The 22,154-nt window shown below is 38.5% G+C and overlaps 1 protein-coding gene across 4 annotated transcripts in view; it reads left to right on the forward strand.

The window, feature by feature from the left end:
* The first annotated feature begins 8,606 nt into the window (after positions 1-8,606).
* LOC102518573 (collagen alpha-4(VI) chain) overlaps positions 8,607-22,154 on the forward strand; it is a 110,518-nt gene continuing 96,970 nt past the window's right edge. For all 4 annotated transcript variants that reach the window (XM_032489275.1, XM_032489288.1, XM_032489282.1 and 1 more), the window contains exons 1-2: positions 8,607-8,691; positions 21,315-21,405. In XM_032489275.1, the coding sequence (XP_032345166.1) occupies positions 21,333-21,405 (73 nt within the window). In that variant the 5' untranslated portion in view covers positions 8,607-8,691; positions 21,315-21,332. The remainder of the gene's footprint in view (positions 8,692-21,314; positions 21,406-22,154) is intronic.

Consider the following 22,154-nt stretch of genomic DNA (forward strand, 5'->3'; position numbering starts at 1 on the left):
ACAGAAAGACTTCACATTAAGAGCACACAGTCTCCAGGAGAACAACCCCCCCCTTTTAAAAAATCTGTTTTTACCTGTTCTATTTTCTATTACCCTTTTAATTTTTATTTCTTAAACAATTATATATACTCCCAGTTTTAATCCCTTTAAAATAGTTAAAAAATATTTTTATTATTAAAATTTTTATAAATCCACTTCATTTCATTTTCATTTCTCTTGGTTTTGATATCCTGTTATTAACTATACACAGGTTTCAAATACATTTTTCCCTCTTTTCTCCTTTTTTAAAGGTTTTTAAAAGACATCTCAACCTGATTGCTATTCTGCTTCAACTTGCTTTTCTATTATTCATTATACACTGTTTTCAAACCTTCTTTTCTCCCTTCTTTTAAAATTCTCTCTCTCTCTCTTTTTTTAAGTGTTATTCCTACATAGGCATTAGATAGATGAATAAATAAACTCCATAAGGACCACAATAGAAAACTGATACTCCATAAACCACAGTGCCAGAGAGGTATCAGCAAGATGAAGAAGCAGAGAAACCATCCCTAATTAAAAGAACAAGAGAAATCCCCTGAAAGAATGATCAATGAAATAGACATCGATAGCCTGCTAGATCAAGATTTCAAAAAAGCAGTGATCAAAGTACCGAAGGAACTAAAAGAGATAGTGTTTAGAGATATAAAATATGTCAACAATGAAATGGAAGCTATAAAGAAGAGCCAAGTAGAATGTGTAAACTCATTGGCTGAGATGAGAACTGATCCAAAGGCTGTGCAAAGCTGACTAGATAATGCAGAGGAACGAATTAGTGACCTAGAAGACAGGACAACAGAAAGCACCCAGTCAGAACAGCTATGAGATAAACATATAAAAACAAATGAAAATAGCATAAGGGACCTATGGGATAATATAAAGCATGCCAATCTTCGCATAATAGGGGTCCCAGAAGAGGAAGAAAGATCAAAGGGGATTGAAAAGGTATTGGAAGAAATCATGACTGAAAACTTCCCAAACTTAAAGAAGGAATCAGATATCCAAGAACAGGAAGCTCAGAGGGTCTCAAACGGGAAGAATCCAAAAAGACTCACACAAAGACATATCATAACCAAGATGGCCCGAGTCAAGGATAAAGAAATGATCCTAAAGGCAGCAAGAGAAAAACAGAGTGGGTTACAAGGGAACCCCCATAAGGCTCTCAGCTGATTTATCTACACAAATACTACAGGTCAGAAGGGAGTGGCAAGATATATTCAAAGTCCTGAATGAAAAAAAGATGCAGCCTAGGATACTCTATCCAGCAAGGCTATCCTTTAGGATAGAAGGAGACATAAAGAATTTCACAGACAAGAAAAAACTACAAGAATTTAGCAACACTAAACCCATGCTAAAAGAAATACTGAAACATTTACTCTAAATAGAAAAGCAGCAGGATGCTACAGAAATAAACTCACAACTGGAAAGGTGATAACTCATGAATTACAAATAAAATAAACATGAAATTATAAAAGAAGACATACAAATCATTGAGAGTGGGAGAGGGAGGCAGGGAAATATATAATTTTTTTCTTTCTTTTTAAATTTTTTTGTTCTCAGTAGGATGGGTTTGAGATCATGTTACTATCAGTTTAATAAAAACAGTTATAGTAATGGTCTACTAGATTTACGAAAAAGGGTAACCACAAGCCGAAAACTCACAAGGGAGTCACAAAAATTAAATAAAATCCATGATAACACAAAGGAAAATTACCAAACCACAAAAGGAAGAAGAAAGGGACAAAGAGGAAATACCAAATCAACTGCAAAGATAAGTTCAAAATGGCAATAAACACACATCTATCATTAATTACTGTAAATGTTAATGGACTAAATGCTCCAGTCAAAAGACACAGAGTGGCAGACTGGATAATAAAGCAAGAACCTTCAATATGCTGCATACAAGAGACCCACTTTAGGGAGAAGGACACATACAGATTGAGAGTGAAAGGATGGGAAAGGATATTCCATGCAAATGGAAAAGCCAAAACAGCAGGTGTAGCAGTACTGATTTCAGACAAAACAGACTTTAAAACAAAGGCCATAAAGAAAGATAAAGAAGGACATTTTATAATGATTAAAGGAGTGATACAAGATGAGGATATTACACTCGTTAATATATATGCACCCAATATAGGAGCACCTAAGTACATGAAACAATTACTAACAGAGATAAAGGGGGATATTGATGGGAATACAACATAGCTGGAGATTTTAACACCGCATTAACATCACTAGACAGATCTTCCACACAGAAAATAAATCAGGCAACAGAGAAATTAAATAATACAATAGAAAAATTAGATTTGGTGGATATCTTCAGAGCATTACACCCCCAAAAATAGGATATACATTCTTTTCAAATGCACAAGGAACATTTTCTAGGATTGATCATGTCCTTGGGCACAAAAGAAACCTCAACAATTTTAAGAAGATAGAAATTATCTCAAGCATCTTTACTGACAACAATGCCATGAAACTATAAATCAACAACAGAGAAACAAAGGAGACAAAAAAGGAAAGCATGGAGATTAAACAATATGCTATTAAAAAAAACCAATGGGTCAATGAAGAAATCAAAGCTGAAATTAAAAAGTACCTTGAGACAAATGAAAATGAAAGCACAACCACACAAAACCTATGGGACACAGCAAAGGCAGTGCTAAGAGGGAAGTTTATAGCGATACAGGCCTTCCTCAAAAAAGAAGAACAATCTCAAATAAACAATCTAACCCACCAGCTGAGAGAACTAGAAAAAGAAGAACAAAAAGCCCCAAAAGGCAGCAGAAGGCAGGAAATTATAAAGATTAGGGAGGAAATAAATAAAATAGAGATTTAAAAAAACCATAGAAAAATCAATCAAACCAAAAGCTAGTTTTTTTGAAAAAGTAAATAAAATCGACAAACCTCTGGCAAAACTCACAAAGAACAAAAAAGATAGAGCACAAATAACCAAAATAAGAAAGGAAAATGGAGAAATTACAACAAAAAATAGAAATACAGAATATCATACGAGATTACTATGAAAAACTATACGGAACCAAACTGGATAACCTAGAGGAGATGGACAAGTTTCTGGAAACATACTGTCCACCAAGACTGAATCAAGAGGAAACTGACCACTTGAACAAACCGATCACTAGAAATGAAATCGAAATAGCAATAAAAACCTCCCTACAAATAAAAGTCCAGGACCGGACGGCTTCACCAGGGAATTCTACCAAACATACAAAGAAGAACTCATACCAGTCCTTCTTAAACTCTCCCAGATGATTGAAAAGGAGGGAATACTCCCAAACTCATTCTATGAAGCCACCATCACCCTGATACCAAAACCAGGCAAAGACACTACCAAAAAAGAGAATTACAGGCCAATATCACTGATGAACTTAGACGCCAAAATCCTCACCAAAATATTAGCAAATAGAATCCAGCAACTCATAAAAAAGATTATACATCATGACCAAGTGGGGTTCATCCCAGGGACACAAGGGTGGTTCAGCATATGCAAATCAATGAATGTAATACATCACATCAACAAGAGAAAGGACAAAAACCACATGATCATCTCAATAGATGCAGAAAAAGCATTTGATAAAATTCAGCACCCATTTATGATAAAAACTCTCACCAAAGTGGGTATAGAGGGAACATATCTCAACATCATATAAGCTATATATGACAAACCTACAGCCAGCATAGTACTCAATGTTGAAAGACTCAAAAGCTTCCCACCAAAATCTTGGACAAGACAAGGATGCCCACTATCACCACTCCTATTCAACATAGTCCTGAAAGTCCTAGCCACAGCAATCAGGCAAGAGAGAGAACTAAAAGGGATCCAAATTGGAAAAGGAGAGGTAAAAGTGTCACTATATGCCGATGACATGTTACTATATATAGAAAACCCTAAAAGGTCCACACAAAAACTACTAGAGCTGATAGAAGAATTCAGCAAGGTAGTAGGTTACAAGATTAACGTTCAAAAATCAGTTGCATTTCTTTACACTAACAATGAATCAGCAGAAAAGGAAAATAAAGAAACAATCCACTTTAAAATAGCACCCAAAGTAATAAAATACCTAGGAATAAATCTAACCAAGGAGGTGAAAGAATTATACACAGAAAACTATACACCATTGATGAAAGAAATTAAAGAAGTCTTTAAAAAATGGAAAGATATCCCATGCTCTTGGATTGGAAGAATCAATATTGTTAAAATGGTCACACTGCCCAAGGAAATCTACAGATTTAATGCAACCCCTATCAAATTACCCAGGACATATTTCACAGAACTAGGACAAATCATAATAAAATTTATATGGAACCATCAAAGACCTAGAATTGCCAAAGCATTACTGAAGAGAAAGAAAGAGGCTGGAGGAATAACTCCCCAGACTTCAGACAATACTACAGAGCTATAGTCATCAAGACAGCATGGTATTGGTACAAAAACAGATATCTAGACCAATGGAATAGAATAGAAAGCCCAGAAATGAACCCACAAACTTTTGGTCAACTAATCTTCAACAAAGGAGGCAAGAATATACAATGGAATAAAGACAGTCTCTTCAGCAAATGGAGTTGGGAAAACTGGACAGCAGCATGTAGAGCAGTGAAGCTAGAACACTCCCTCACACCATACACAAAAATCAACTCAAAGTGGATCAAAGACTTAAACATAAGAAAAGATACAATAAATCTCCTAGAGGAAAATATAGGCAAAACATTATCTGACATACATCTCAAAAATTTTCAACCTAGAAGAAATAAAAGCAAGAATAAACAAATGGGACCTAATGAAACTTACAAGCTTCTGCACAGCAAAGGAAACCATAAGTAAAACAAAAAGACAACCTAGGGAATGGGAGAAAGTGCTTGCAAATGAAACCGACAAAGGCTTGATCTCCAGAATATATGAGCAGCTCATACGAGTTAATAAGAAACAACCAAACAACCCAATCCAAAAATGGGCAGAAGACCTAAACAAGCAATTCTCCAAGGAAGACATACAAATGATCAATAGACACATGAAAAAGTGCTCAATATCACTAATTATGAGAGAAATGCAAATCAAAACTACAATGAGGTATCACCTCACACCAGTCAGAATGGCCATCATTCAAATATCCACAAATGACAAATGCTGGAGAGGCTGTGGAGGAAGGGGAACCCTCCTTCACTGCTGATGGGAATGCAATTGGTGCAGCCACTGTGGAAAACAGTATGGAGATTCCTCCAAAGACTAGGAATAGACTTACCATATGACCCAGGAATCCCGCTCCTGGGCATATATCCAGAAGGGACCCTACTTCAGGATGACACCTGCACCCCAATGTTCATAGCAGCACTATTTACAATAGCCAAGACATGGAAGCAGCGTAAATGTCCATCAATGGATGACTGGATAAAGATCTGATATATTTATACAATGGAATACTACTCAGCCATAAAAACCGACAACATACGCCATTTGCAGCAACATGGATGCTCCTGGAGAATGTCATTCTAAGTGAAGGAAGCCAGAAAGAGAAAGTAAAATACCATATGAGCTCGCTCATATATGGAATCTAAAACACACACACACACACACACACACACAAAGCATAAATACAAAACAGAAATAGACTCATAGACGTAGAATACAAACTTGTGGTTGCCAAGGTGGCAATAGGTGGGAAGGGATAGACTGGGATTTCAAAATTGTAGAATAGATAAACAAGATTATACTGTATAGCACAGGGAATTATATACAAGTTCTTATGGTAGCCCACGGAGAACAAAATGTGACAATGAATATGTGTATGTTCATGTATAACTGAAAAATTGTGTTGTACACTGGAATTTGACACAACATTGTAAAATGATTATTAATCAATAAGAAATGTTTAAAAAAGGACCTTTATTAGTTGATGAAGTGTAGGGTAGGGGATATTAAAATTAAGTATTAGAGATTTAGTTTCAGAACATTGAGGGTTTGCCCTCTGCTATTGACTTGTAAAAAGTCCTTAGAGAAACTGGTTGTCAATGAGGAAAAGGAAAGTAAGAAAGTCTGTTTCAGTTGACTCTCTCTGATTTAACTTCACAACTGCACCTGTCAATCTGCAAAACAGGAATCCTTCTACTTCTCTGCAGACAGTAACTCCATTATGTTTCCAACATACCTGGCAAAATTTTAGATAAAACTTGACTAAGTGTTGACTCATAGATCAGCTAAATATAGTCAACCATTGTGAAACCACTTGAAAGAATAAATATAAATATTTAAAATGAAAAAAAATTGTGAGTTAGCTCCTAGCTGAAGGTCACCTGCGTAGTTTTCTCAATGTCTGTCTCTAGGTGCTTTTCATGGTACTGGATAGCAACCTTGAGAAGTTAATCTGTGCTACAAATTAGCAGAGGTGATAAAGTCTTTGGATAAAGATTACCAAGGACACATGTGCTGTCCAACAAAGTTCGACTTCCTGAGCAAGGGGACCACACACCAGAGGATGCTGGGGTGCCTCACCAGACAAAGACACAGGCTGGTTATTGTATTTAGGGGAGGAGTGAGGTTTAGGTAAAATTTCAATAAAGCAGTGTTGTGATGGCTCACAGCAAAGCAGGGCCATGTTTACAGAGGTGACACCAGGCCTGGGCTGAAGTGAGAACCCAGGGTCCTGTTTCCTTGGAAGCGACCAAGTTAAGATAAATGTGGAATGTTGTGTGAAAACCTGTTATCTGAAGCTCTGCACTTGGGATGGAAATTGAAGCTGTTTTTCTGTGTTAAAAGGACTTGGATCCTTTAGGCAACAGAGAGGTGTTTCATTCTCACTAAATGTGCCTTCAAACAGCAAAGTTTCTGATAGTATGATTTTAGAGAACAAGTTTTCTCTTGTTCTTTTTTCAACTAACAAAAGCATTTTCCCACCACAACTTCACAGAAGAGATTCTTCCTCTCTTGCTAATCGGATATACACTTGATCAGGGTCTCTCTTAGAATAACTACATGACTTTTATAGTCAGACGTCACGGGCTGAGTTAAGATGGAAATGTCATGTCCGTTACAAGGAGTTGGAGAAGGTCTTTTGGCATTGAGGTATAGTATCAAGGCCATTATTTGCCATTTATTTACTCTGCAAATATTTACTGAGACCCTGCTATGTGCCAGTTATTGCAAATGAGATAGAATTTCTGTCTGTGATGAGCTCACAATTTAGCAGTGGAAACAATGGGGAAGGAAACTAACCCAGCCTTCCACAGTGTTTAGGAGGAAGGCTCTGGATTTAGCTTGTTTGCTCTGCCTGCTTGCTACCCTGGTGCTCTGTACAGACCCCTCAGGTGCTGCATGTTGAGTACGGTGTGTCTGCATTAGCCTGGGTCCCTGAATGACTACACGGAGGAAAGCCGCTCTCGGACCTGGAATACCCACCTTGGACTGAACTATTTGAGAGGGGAATGACTTTCTTTGTTCTTTAACCCTACTATTGTTAGGTCTCATGCTGTAGTAGCTGGACTCTTACCCTCACTCACACATACACATACGGAAAACCTTCTATATTTCCTTTGACTCCATCCTAATCTCTAATCTGTGGGCTAGTTTAGAGCATCCAGGAGGAATACAGACACTGGAGCTCCACCCTGACTGAGTAAAGGTTATCCATGCAGGGAGTGTTTGTCAGTGTTCAGTTCATTAATACTTCCATCCATGCATCCATCTCACATGCTGCTTTGAGACTTGATATGGGCAAGGCTCTTTGCTAGGGGATATCCTGGGAATATGTACCACCCAAAGATGAATGGTACCCAGTCCCTGCTCTCAAGGAGCTTATAGTCTAGAGACTTTAGGTGGAGACTAAACAATGAATTAGGAATGATTATGATGATTTTTAATTCTAAGAAATCTCAATTAAAATTAAAAAGACTAGTTTCATTTATATTACTTTATTGTTATTACTACTATTTTTGGAGAATGTTCTCCCTGGCATGCTTTTACTCAATTTTTATTTTTGTGTTTTCATTTTGTTTTTATTGGTGCCCACAAAGACAACCAACAGTCTACTGGGTGTAAGATACTTATACTTGTAAAAGACCACCCCACTTTTATAAGTTAAAGGGACGCTAATAATTCAGCTTTGAATTGCAGCTATGTTATATGTATTGCCTCATAATCCTATTGTTTTCAAATGATTTAAAAAACGTTAACCAGAAAATTAGGACCTCTTTTGCTTAGGTAACTTGTCATTTTAGTTCTTTTGACTTCTACCTCCATTTTTCTTTTGAGTTTTAGAAATTATTTATTGAGGCTTAGTATGAATATGACCTTTTTTTAAATTGAAGTAAAAAAAATGACAGTGTTTACAGTTTACAACGTTGTGTCAATTTGTGCTCATTTTTAAGACCAGTGTTTCCAGAATGAAGGACCATTTTTACATAACGGCAATAAAAAGCCTGTGTGAGCACAAGTGATGTGTCCACCAGCATAAACACAGTCTTTGCTCCTCCCCTGGCCCCCCTCCCTTTCCCCAAGGAGAGTATTAAACACTGGAAAAGCTGGAATGTCATGTGCCCTTGAGCCTTTCGGTACTCTAGGGAATCCCTGAGGCTTAAACAGCTTCTTAAGGGATGAAGACAAGAAGGAGCAATTGAAAGGATCAACCAGAAAGGTTCTGCCAGGTAAGAGGAAATTCTCTTTCCCAGGGAGTTTTCTGTAGGTGGAAACTCTAGTTTGTTTCCACTTGTTTTTGCAAATGCACTGCTTCTCTTTCATTTCCAGGCAGAGAGACAGAGAGACATAGACAGAGAGAGGAGAAAGAGATAGAGACTGAGAGACCACGGACAGCAAAGAGATGGAGAGAAACTGAGATGGGGATAAAGACACAGAGTGAAAACCCAAAGAGTTATCTGTTAGATACAGAGAAAGAGTAACCTCTACAAAGAAAACTATGATAAAGCAGTCTGTAAGTCTCTGAGCTTTTACTGAGCAGGAAGCTGTGAAATATTTTGAGATCTGTGCCTGAAATTTACCATCTGTGTGGACAGGGGAAACTGACTTAAGTTGTGGGGACTCATGTAAGTTCCAGGACTTATTTCATTGGTGCAAATCTTTGGGAGACTTTGAAAGTGAAGATTAGTGTAGCGTGGTTAAAGACCAAAGGAAAGAGAAAACACTAAATATTTAATGAACGAATAAGCTTAGCAGAGATAGAAAACTCAGGTGAAAAATGACTCCCACTCAGAGCATTCCCAGGGCAATGGGGGAATTTTGAGTTGGAAGCAGGAGTTGTTTTCTTCTGTCTAGCTTGCCAGGGTTAATATAATTTGACTACCATACACAATTTTGATAAATCACTTAAATGATTATTTGAATTGTTTATGAAAAATTTCAAACATGGCAAAATCTTTAAAATCCACAGGGTATGCATGTATACGCCTCACCCAGAATCACCATTACGTTTTAATATAGTAGTTCAATCATATATCCATCCTTCTGTCTATCCATTAATCTATCTTTTTAAAATGCATTTTAAAGTAAATTATCAACATCAGCATGCTTCTCCCTAAATATTGCAGCATGTGTATCACTTACTAGAGTTCAAGAATTTTTTTTTCTAAAATTTATTTTTATTTTTTTTTAGAGGGGAGGTAATTAGGTTTATTTACATATTTTTTAATTTAGTTTTTTTAACGGAGGCTCTGGGAATTGAACCCAAGACCTTGTGCATGGCAAGCATAAACTCTACCACTGAGCTATACCCTCCCCGCTTAGAATGTTTATTTTTATAAAGCACTTCAAGAAATTACTGTGAAATTGATCAGGATTAGATTTTGTGTGCAATCTTTAGAGAACCGGGACTGAGAGTTGGACTGAGAGTTCTACATTTCAATTCGTGGAACAAACACAGGGATGGTGATGACTATTAAGGTGTGGGGGTGAAAGAATTATTAACTACTGGCTGAGAATTGTTCCACAGATTCTACAAAAGAAAGATAAATCTATCACCTTTTAATTCTTTTTTGTATTGATTCTTGAGGCTAAGAAACAGGCCCTGGGAACACAAAATACAGAAGGACCCTTTTTTTTGTTTCAGCCCCTGAGTGTGTAGCCCCCAGGCCTTTGAAATTATTCTGCCATCACAGAGCTCTTTCTGGTGGTTTCTGACTCACAGGAGTGGGCGTTGGAAGGTTTAAGGCTGGGTTTCTTCTGCCACTGGCCAGGAGGGGTGGGACCCTGTCTCCATTTTCACAGTTTGCAGGTGTGACTTTACATTACATTACAGAGTCATTTAGATCATTTAGTCATTTAGAAGTGAAACTGAATATTGTCTGCCTGATATTTTGGCCTGAAATATCCTGACCTTAAAAACACAATGACTCCTTTTAAAAAGATCATACAGGAAGGAAATTGTTTTGCCCAAACTTTCCAACCTTATCTTGTTTCTTACATTTGAGCTAAGAAAATTTTTGTGGCTGTGAGTTTTATTCTTTAATTTTTCAATTTTAGTTTTTGGTTTTTCTTTCATTGAAGTATAGTTGGCTTACAATGTTGTGTTAGTTTCTGGTGTACAGCATAGTGATTCATTTATACATGTATATATATATATATTCCTTTTCACATTCTATTTCATTATAGGCCATTTTCAAGGTATTGAATATAGTTTCCTGTGCCATACACTATGTGCCTGTTGTTTATGTATTTTATATACAGTACTGTGTATATAGAAATCCCAAACTCCCACTTTATCCCTCCACCTCCTTTCCCCCCGGTAACCATAAGTTTGTTGTCTATGTCTGTGAGTCTGTTTTGTAAATAAGTTCATTTGTGTTATTTTTTTAGATTCCACATACAAGTGATATCATATGGTATTTTAGTATGATCATCTCCAGTCCATCCATGTTGCTACAAATGGCAGTATTTCGCTCTTTTTTATGGCTGAGTAATATTCCATTATATAAATATACCACAACTTCTTTATACATTCATTTGTCCATGGACATTTAGGTTGCTTCCATGTCTTGGCTATTGTAAATAATGCTGCTGTGAACACTGGGGTGCATGTATATTTTCGAATTAGAGTTTCCTCTGGATATATGTGTTTTAAAAAAGTCACCATTCCAGCTGCATCTATCCCCCAGCTTGGGCATGGGCTGGTCACAGACTAGCTCCAGCCTCAATTTCTCAAAGGTCTCACATCAAGTCCCTTTCAAATATGGTGCCCATGATCTGGTTTTACTCATTCTGCAAATTTGCCAAATTTTTAGTTTTATGCTGTTTGTTCTGATTATATTTTTAACACAGATGAATTAAAAATATACCTCTAATTAAAATGTAGACATGGACCCAGTTGGCTTGGTCCTCCTTTTATTGAAAAATAATGGTCTAGGGGGCACCAATTTCCCCAGAGGACCTCTAACTTTTTTGTACAGAACATTCTCCCTTAAGAACAGGAAGTCATTTTTTCCTGAGCAAATGAATTTATGCAACAAATATTTGAGTGGCTTGAGGACCTACTATATGCCAGGTGCTGGGGATACAGCATGGAAACAAAAAGATGCCTCATGGTGTTATAGTCCAGCTGAGGGTGGGGATATGACAATAGATAATTAATAAAAACCATGATAAATATTATAAAGCACATTAGGAGTTGATAGGAGCCATGGGAAGGGAGGAAACGCGGGGCAGGGACGGGGTTGGGTGTGCTGAGGGGACGAAGGTGGGTAGTACTTCTAAGTAGAAGGCTGGGGTGGACCTTTCTGAGATGGTGACACTGAGCAAAGATTGAGGGAGGCGAGGGAACTGGCCATGTGGGCATATGGGGAATGGTGTTCCAGATGGAAGAAACAGTATGTGCAGAGACCCTAACCAGTGAGTGTAACTGGCTTTTTTGAAGAACAGCCAGTAGGCTAATGTGATCAGAGTATAATGAACACGGTAAAAAATAAAACCCCCAAAAACAAGGTAAGAGATGAGTCAAAGAGAAAACTGGGGACTGGAATATAGGTCTTCTAGCCTATTTTAATTTTGTCTTTTTACTCTGAGTAAAGCAAGGAGGCACTGGAAGGATTTGTGTGGCGATGACTAGGTTTTTAAAGGACTTCCCTGGATATGTGTTGAGAATTGACTTCTGGAAGAAAAGTTAAAAGCAGGGAGACCGGTGAAGGTTGTAGTAATCAAGCAAGAAAGGTGACAGTGGCTTGACCCAGGCTGTTTGCAGTAGGAGTGGAGAGGATCTGTTTCTAGACCTACAGCTTTAGAGGCAGAGCCAAGGGGATTTCCTGAGAGTTTGGGTTTAGGGTGTGTGGACAAGAGAGGAGTTAATGAGAACTGCATGGTTGGGGGCTGTGTTATGACAAGCATGGGGGCAGCTGCATGAACTGGGAGAAAAGAGGGGAGGGAGGGAAGGAAGAAGGACAGAAGGGAGAAAAAAGAAAAAAAAGAAAAAAGAATGAGCAGAGAAGGGAACTGTCCTAGGTGCTGAGCATAGATCGGTGATGAAGACTCAGTCTTAACAAATTCCAGTTCATTGAAACAAGCATACGAGGTTCAGAGGAAGCACAGGACAGAGAGTAATTTCCTTTCAGGCTTGAGCTAGTGAGGTGACATTTGAGCTGGATTTACAAGATGAATAAGAGGTGCCAGGTGTGTGTGTTTGTATGGGAGTGTGGGCACGTGTGCACATCATGCACTGGGGCTGAGGAATGGCATGCAGACTTCTAGGAAGAGGGAAGGAAGAAGTAACATCATCTCAGTCTGCAGATGATAACTGTGTAAACTTTAGAAAGGTTTGTACCTGAGCCAGTGCATCCCACGGTCTATAAAGAAACATCATCATTCTGAGAGCTGGATGGATTTGTGCTGCCAGATTTAATGGGTATTTTTAAAATTTGTCTTAAAAATTTTATTATAATGTGACGATGAATGTATGTATGTTCATGTATAACTGAAAAATTGTGCTCTATACTGGAATTTGACACAACATTGTAAAGTGATTATAAATCAACAAAAATGTTAAAAAATATATACCTCAATAAAACTGGCAGAAATAATAAAAATTTTATTATAAACTAATGTATTCAAAAAGATACAAAGAATTAATTATTTTAAGCCCTTAGTTATTTTAAGAGGAAGTCCTGGAGACAAAAGGGAACAATTTAGCTCAAAAAACACAGACAGCTAAATAGACACATGAAAAAGTGCTCAATATCACTAATTTCCAGAGAAAGACAAGTCAAAACTACCTTCACCTCACATCAGTCAGAATGGCCATTATTAAAAAGTCCACAAACGATAAATGCTGGAGAGAGAGTGTGGAGAAAAGGGAACCCTCCTACACTTTTGGTGGGAACGTGATTTGGTACAGCCACTGTGGAAAACAGTGTGGCGATTCCCCAAAAAACTAAAAATAGGGTTACCATATGATCCAGCAACCCCACTCCTGGGAACATATCCAGAGGGAACCTTAATTCAAAAAGACACATGCACCCCAGTGTTTATAGCAGCACAATTTACAATAGCCAAGACATGGAAACAACCTAAATGTCCATTGACAGATGTCTGGATAAGAAAGATATGAGATATATATATATATCAGCCATAAAAAAGAATAAAATAATGCCATTTGCAGCAACATGGATGGACCTAGAGATTGTCATTCTAAGTGAAGTAAACTAGAAAGAGAAAGAAAAATACCATATGATATTACTTATATGTGGGGGAAAAAAGAACACAAATGAACTTATTTACAAAACAGAGACAGATTCACAGACATAGAAAACAAACTTGTGATTACCAGGGGGAAAGGGGGTGAGGAGGGATAAATTGGGAGTTTGGAATTTGTAGATACTAAATATAAAATAGATAAACAACAAGGTCTTAATGTATAGCACAGGGGACTATAGTCAGTATGTTGTAAATAATGTATAATGAAAAAGAGTATGAAAAGGAATATATATATGTATAAATGAATCATTATGCTGTACACCAGATATTAACCCAACTTTGTAAACCAACTATATTTCAATTAAAAAAAAAAAAGAACATAGTCAGCTAGTTAACAAGAGCTTATCTCACCCAGATGACCACAGGGCCACCAGCTTGGTGGCACACCTGGCACCCCACTCCTTTGATTTAGAGAGTCTTCTCTCCCTGGTCTAAAATGTCTGTTACAGTCCAAAATCTCGCTTTCATCCTAGCGTGGTTACTTTCTAGGCTTAATGAAACAAACATGTAGTCACAGCCCCTGGATTCAAGCAACACATTTCTCTTGGAATAGAAAATGGTGAGGTTTGGTCTTGTCAATGAGGACAGACTATATTTAGGTGATTTTGCTCCGTATATTATTGCTTGACAAAGGTGATGGTAACCTCTCAAGGTTTTCTGGCTTTTTACAAAATTCTTCCTCCCCCATTAGCTTGCGACGACTTCACAAGAGCCCCGCCGAGTAGAGATGGCAAGTTAACATTGTCTCTCTTTTATGCTGATGGAACTGAGGTTTAGAGAGTTCAGATGACTTCCAGGAAGCCACGTAACAAAGATGTGGCAGGGCTGAGTCTTGAGCCAGAAAATTCAAAGTCAAATTCTGTGCAATTTTCCCTGCTCTATACTACGCTTTCTCGCCAGTGTCTGGAGCAACCTTCTTCTTAAAGGACATGCAAAAAAAAAAGGACTGGGTCCAGGATGCTAGCCTAGACAATTGCAGAGGGTCATCACATCTCACTCTTGTTCACCCCCTGGCCTGCTCTGTGTTTCCTGGTGACAGGTCACACTGCGTGTCAGAGAGCCCAGACCCGCCCAGGTCTTTGGAAAGGCCTTATCTGCCTCGTGGACTGAGGCATCCTTCCTGAATGAAATGCCTCAGAAAGATAGGCTAGTCATTCCCTTTTCTCTGATGAGTCTGAGCTCATGAAATGCTGGGGAAATAGAGTTTATAAGCCACCCCCCAGTTGAAAGAGTTTGAGTAAATATTCTTTTTTCTTTGAACAGAATCGTTCAGCACTCTGTCCAATCACTTATACAGTGATAGTAAGAGGAAAAGATTTATCAGCTGGCTTCAAGGTATCTAGGACTACAAAGACTTCTCAGGCCAAGGCTCCACCCTCTGTGTGTCCACAGCCCAGGAGGGGCTAAGTCAAGACAGGGACACAGTCAAGTAGACAAAGACACGTAATATGGCAAGTGGCATAATTGAGGTAGAACCAGGCATTATGGGAAACTAGAGAAATCGGGATATGCAGAGCGCCTCGGATAGTTGAAAACTGCCCAACAGCCGAGATTTTGTTTGGTTCCACAATTTTAAACACCTCACAAATGAACTGTGTGCCAACCTTGTAATCAGCACAGCCAGTGGGAGCAGCAGCGTCATCAGCCCTGTTTATCGCGCCCTCCGCGTGCTGATGAGCTCCGGCACTGTAATCCTTACCCCTTCCTGGAAGGATGCTCCGTGATTCCGCATCTTCTTATTTTTTTCCTGAGCCTAATAACACATTAATTGTCATTGAAATGTTTGACACAGCCTCCCACAAATATTCTACCCCAAAGCTGTGTATATATCCAAGCCGCCGTGAGATCTGTGAATGGGCACAGAAAGCAAACGTTAACGTTTATGCAATACATTAAGGCTAACCTTTCGTTTCTGTTTTCAACTGTCAAACATACTACGTGGCTTCTAATGTGATGTGTATAGAAGAATCTGTTCATGTCCCCCAATTGTTTGCCTTCTGGAACTTCCTGTTGCCCAGATGTGGTACACAACAGGACTGTCTTGTGAGAAAGCTCAAAATACAGTGCTTAAAATAAGCCTGCTTAAGTGACCAGAAAAAATATGAAATGAAAAGAGAACATATCTCCGGGTTTCAGAGAATAAAATAAAATAAAATAAAGAAATAAAATAGAAAGCAATTTAAAAATGTGTTAAATTAATTTTGCACATTTGCATCGGGTCTTCTGTCCAAATTTTGAAGCTTCTGCTTACCTCTTAGTCATGTCTCTATAAAGAAAACAGTCTTTAATTGATCATCTTTTCCCACTTAGTTGATAATAGACACTTGGTTTTCTCCATGTGGAGCCAGAGATGCCGCTGAAGGTAGCTGAAGCGGACCTCTGCCTGAGTGGGAACCATTGCATGCTAAACTCATAGAAAAGAGGTTTTCAAAGTGTGGTCCACGGACCAACAGCATCATTATCAACCAGGAGCTTGTTAAAGTTGCAGAATCTCAGGTCCCACCCCAGACCTAGTGAACCAGAAACTCTGGGGTGAGGTCTGGGAAGATGGGCTTTGGCAGGTCCTCTGGGCGATGCCGACACAATGCTCACGTCTGGGAGCCCCTGGCCTAGATCATTAGAGGTGGATAACTTTTCATTTTATTGTTGAGGGGTCTACAGGGAAAGAACAGACACCTTGAAGGAGACTGGTATAGAAAGCAATGTTGGTCTAATTAAATGAAGTGAAGGAGCTTTATGGTTGCAGACTGAGAAACTCTGTCCAGGTCCTCTTCCATCCCACCTTGTCTCAGGCATTTCGGAAAACCAAGGTCCCCATTAGACCCACCATACCTTAGACAGCACAGGTGTGTGAGCACCACGTCCCCTTAACAAGTCCCCTGCATGCCAAACCTTAGCTCCAGAGGCATTGGATGAGCCCGTTTGGGCTGTCTAACCCTTCTCCGCCATCCTTGCACACGCTGTCCTCCTGCCTGGAATGCCCTTTCTCCTCTTGCTCACTTGCAAATTTCTACTCATCCTTCAAGTCTCAGCTCCAACGATATCTTGCTCTGGGAAGCTTTCAACCAAGTGATGGGAGATGCTCACCCACCGTGATCCTCAGGACCTTGCAGGGATTTCGATATTATATTGTTCACTCCATGATATTGTAATTTATCCATCTCTTTCTCTCCATGAGTGCTCCAAGTCCTCTGAAGAAAAGAACTATTTCTTTAATCTGTTGTTTCTAGTGCCTGACATATTGTCTGCCACGCAGTAGACATAATAAAAAAGTAGCAAGGATATTGCAATAGTTTTTCCCTCTCCCCTCTCTTTCTCTCTGAATTAATTCTGCTGAACATTTGAGAGTAGGTTACTGACTTTAAGACCCTCTGCCCCATAATATATCATGTATATTTCTTTTTTTTAAATGGAGGTACTGGGGATTGAACCCAGGACCTCTTGCATGCTACAAGTGTGCTCTACCACTGAGCTATACCCACCCTCCTGGTGTGTATTTCTTAATAACAAGGACTTTGTCTTACATGACTATAACACAATGATTGAAACAGAATAATTATGTAATCTTCAGTCTATATTAAAATTTTACCTATTGTCTCTTGAAGGCACTTGATAGCACTTTTATCCCCAATCCAAGATCACCCACTGCTTTTAGTTGTCACGACTCGTGAGACTGGTTCCTCAGTTCTTCTGTGCTTTTGAGGGGTACTGGCCAGTTGTTTAGAAGACTGTCCCCAAGTTTTGATTTATATGATCGTTTCCTCATTATTAGATCTAGAGCATGGATTTTGAGGAGGACTACCATATAAGTGATGCTGAGTTTTCTCATGCATCATGTCAGGAAGCGTGTGGTATTAGTTTATCCTCTTCCTGTTGATATTAATTTTGATCACCTGGTGAAGTGTCCACCATGTTCACCATTGTACTTTTTTGCCCTTTGTAATGTATAATTTTTGCCCTTTGCAATATATAATAACTTGTCAGGAGAAACTTGAAAACTGTGTTAAAATTCTGTTTCCCAACACACTTTTACCCAACAATGTTAAAATTTCTCAATGATTCTTCCCTGAATCAGTGATTCCTATGGTGGTTGCAAAGTAAATTTTTAAAAATTGAATGAATTAATCTTAAAAATTAGATTGTTCAGTTAACTACTTGAGCAACATAGTTTGAGAGGAGTTTCTCTCTAAGCCAAACTCACTAGAATTATTTCCAGAAAGAGTCAGTATCCTATGCAATTCATTTAATGACTTTATTTTTTGCCTCCATGATGAGTCCTACATGTGTAAATTCAATCCCCCTTCCACAGCTTAAATTAGATATAAACATCCTCATGAAATAGTAGATACGATGTAGGTACTAAGTCAATCTACAGACATTTTTCTCTTCACTGATATAACACACGCATATGCACAGCTGTAAAATGTTTATAAATGTTTGACTTTTCCACTAGGTTTCCATAAACAGCTCCATTGCTTTATTTACCACTGACTAAAAGTATTTCTCATTTCTTTTGACTAATTGCATTAATGCTAATAATTAGGACATAGTATAATATAAAAATGTGGATACCATACTTGAAAGCTTTATATATCATCTAACTTCTTAGACCCAAGAGCTTGAAAAATTGAAGTACAATATCTTATTGTAATAATAGCAATCATAGTAATCATAGTCATAACATATGAATATAACTTGGATCATTCTTTCTGGCCCTTTCAAACTTTCAGTCTCTTTACCCTCATATTGCCCTTAACCCATTAGAACAGTCCATTCTTTAAGATTCACACTTTCATTTATTTGCCATTAGATGAAAGTTTGTTGAAGAACAGAACATTTATTCTTTTTTTTTTTTTACAAAAATGTAGCTAGTCTTTATTGATAAATATTTGAGCAGTTTCCTTTTTTTTGCTATTACAAACAATAGTGTAATGAGTAACCCTGTATATACATCATAATGCAATTGTATCTGTAGGATAAATTCTTAGGGATGAAATTCTTGAGTAAAGGTCACGTGCATTTAACATTTTAAAAGTTTGTATTAATTTACAATTTACACAGCAGTTCCTATTTGCATCTTATTATGAATGAGACAATATCTTTGCACAAGTTTAAAGCCATTTATATTCCTTTTCTGTTAACTATTTATGCCCTTTGTCCATTATTCAACTGGGTCATTGGGGTTTTTGCTATGTTTTTAAAGAAACTTTTGTATTTTAAGACTATTATCACCTTGCCCATTACGTGAGTTGGAAAGTTTTCTCCCAGTTTGTCATTTGTCTTTCATTTTGCTCCTGAGAAAATTTATTCCTAAAGTATTTTCTTTCAAGTTACAATGGGAGATTGATGTAGAAACATCAATGAGGAACAGAGAAATCCAATTTTATCACATCTACTTATTGGAAAAATCACTGGATTGATATGCTGGAGAAGGTTTGTAATAGAGTGGGCAGTATGCTAAGTGTCACCCAGCCAGTGCCGAGCGCTCTAGGGACACCCAAGCCAGTGCCAAGTGCCTTAGAGGCATCACATAAACCTTGAAAGGGGAGCCAGCTTGCTCAGCTCCAAAGAGCAAGAGATCAGGCTGAAACCAGAATTAAGGGCTGTGGGCTTACTTTGAAGTCATGACTTTACCCAGCATTTTCTGTTGGCATAAAATAATAAATCTGATGAAGTTATCTCACACCCTTGAGTTATTCTCAAGGAGTAAATGCACAGTAGAAGTGTGTCCTTAGGGAGACACGGTGGATGCACTTACCCCTTCTGCAAAGAGGACCTCAGCTGTTGTGTGGCTGCTGTTTCTGGGCATCGTGATATCATTTCCACACGATATTCTGCTTAAAGGGCCCAAGACTGCAAAGTGATTTAGACTCTGTGAGATTCTTGCCTAAGCTCTTTGATGAGTTTAAAGAAAACCCTTTAAGGTTTACTGGATATTTTTTATTGTGTCCAGTATGTAAAATTTCTCTCCCCTCAAGGATAGTTCACGTCTCTAAACACGAAAGCAAGGTTTGTAATTCCATTCTCTGGAGCACCTCATACCATGTTTTGGACAAAATATCGTGCTCCTTGAAGACCTCATTGGTGAATAAAGGGCTTGAGCTCACATCTTACCCCAAGGCAAATTGCTCCCAGGTCTTCATTCTGCATGACGTGGACTCTGGGGAGCTGAGTGAGTCTGGACTTGTAGATTTTCACTGAGGGGTTTGAAGTAGACGTCCAGCCATGCGCTGGACCTGGAGTCAGGTCACCTAGAACAGAACCTGATGGTGCATGCCTGTGTAGCCCGGGGATGCATCTTACACTTTTCTGGGACCTGATTTCTTCATTTCTATCAACAAAAGGTGCAGAGGAAGGCCTTCTTTGCTGGCCTTTCCCAGATTTGAGGTGAGGAACATGGAGATATTAGCACAAAGCAGCAACCAACTGAAAATGAAAATGAGATCAATTAAATAAAAAAGAGGAAGTAAAATATAAACAACAAAATAACTGCTTTATTAATAACAAAGCATTAGTGTTCTTTTACCTCCACAGACTCTGAGTCTCAAAGTAGGGGGAATCTGTTTCTATTTTTACATATTGGGTTTCCAAGAAGACTTATTTAACGAGCACTTAAAGAGTGCTTTCCATGAGCCAGGCATGGGTTAAAGTGCTTTACAATAATGGACTCATATGACCCCGATCACAAGACTATGAGGTAGGTGTTATTATTGCCCCCATTTTACAAATGGGGAAACTGAGAAGTGAAGCAACTGGTCCAAGATCAACCCTTAAGCAGCAGATCTGGGATTCAAACCCAGGCAGTCTGTCTCCAAGAATCCTTACTTTTAACCCCACTAATTCTGCTGAGGATGGCTGTGAGGTTGGCTTGCTAAGAAGATAAAGATGAGGTGTTCCCTGCTCCAGTTGGAACAGCTCATGCAATATGATTGCTGTGTTGTTCTTATTTTTAAACATATGGACTTTCTTAGAGTCAAAAATTAGAAATGGAATTGGGAGTGGATCACATACGTGAGAGCCTTCGAAAATAGATCAAGCTTTGGGGTGGGGGGAAGTCTGGTGTCCTGCTCCCTCTGGGAGCTTAAAAAGTATTTTCAGGCTATGCTGATTTTATCAGGCAGATGTGCTTCTGAGCTACTTGAGTATTTCTGCATGCCACAATGTTTATCAGGTCATCCAACGCTTGTATAAAAACACAAGCGAAATCATCCAGAAAGGTTTATGTTCCACCAAATGAATTGAGTGTGAGAAACAGTAGCTCTACTTCATACCCTATATACTTTCTCCTTTTATAGCCATATCTGGATAACTCAAACAGTTGAGGTCTGAGGTATATACTCCAAGTGTTTACAAAATTCTTCCTGAGTTGGGTCAGCAAGACCACTTTCCTCGCACAACTGAAATGATGTGGCAACATGTCCTCCTTAATTTTTATAAAGGTTTTGTTGGTCTGGGGAAAGACATAGTTGCATTTTTTTAGAAAAATCAACTGTATTGAGGTATAATGAATAAACAATATGATGCAATCACTTTAAGTGTGTGAAGACATGAATTTAATTGTGAGGTTTCTTCTCTCCAGGGGCACATCACATCTAGAATGGAGACTTGGAAGACATTTTGGGGGATCGTCTTCCTTGCGGCGAGTTTTGGCGTCAAGTCACAGAGAATTGGTAATGCATTCTTTAAGCCAAAAATAATAACCTTGCCAGGAATCTAGTGGTAGTGACAATATTAAAAGAAAATATTACAGGAGTTTCGTAATTAACCAAAGGGAAATGATTCTTTTCAGGGGACCTTAGAATCTGGCAGCTTTTTGCAAATGGTGGGCACTTCATTTTTTTTTTTCTCCCAAAGCTTAACCTCAAATGACATAAAATAGATATTAAAAAATGCTACCCTTCTGAATGTGTTACCAGGCTCTCAGGTGCTTTTGTAAATGTGGGGCTTTTCTACTGACTCTGCATCTTGCTTTGTCTCCTTCGACTGTGGTCTTCTGAGTGGTAATTGTCATCGCAAGATGGATAGCTTTTCCGAGGGCTGGTGACATCTCTGCATTCCTTTTTTTGCAGTCATTGTAACAGATCATTGGGACTTTTCAATATGGAATCACTAAGAGAAGATTGTAGGAGTAGCCTGAAGCTCCCAGTGAGACAGTATTGAGGTTTAAATATTCAAGCATAATTGCACAGACTGTTATTTGTTGGGGAAAAAACACAAAGCTCTCTGGGTTTCCCGCGGACTTGGAGTCCTCTCACCGTGAGCAGCAGCTGTGACAGCAAGGCTTCTCACGCCTTGAACACCTTCTAAAGTCACACTGCATGAAAATGTAATACAGCTCTCACATTGTACCTGAGGAAATTAACACTTATTTGCCTAAAAAATAAATTCCACAACCATGAGGTGTCTCCTGATTGGAAAG

Source organism: Camelus ferus, chromosome 1, assembly GCF_009834535.1.
Source record: "Camelus ferus isolate YT-003-E chromosome 1, BCGSAC_Cfer_1.0, whole genome shotgun sequence".
Lineage (NCBI taxonomy): Eukaryota > Metazoa > Chordata > Mammalia > Artiodactyla > Camelidae > Camelus > Camelus ferus.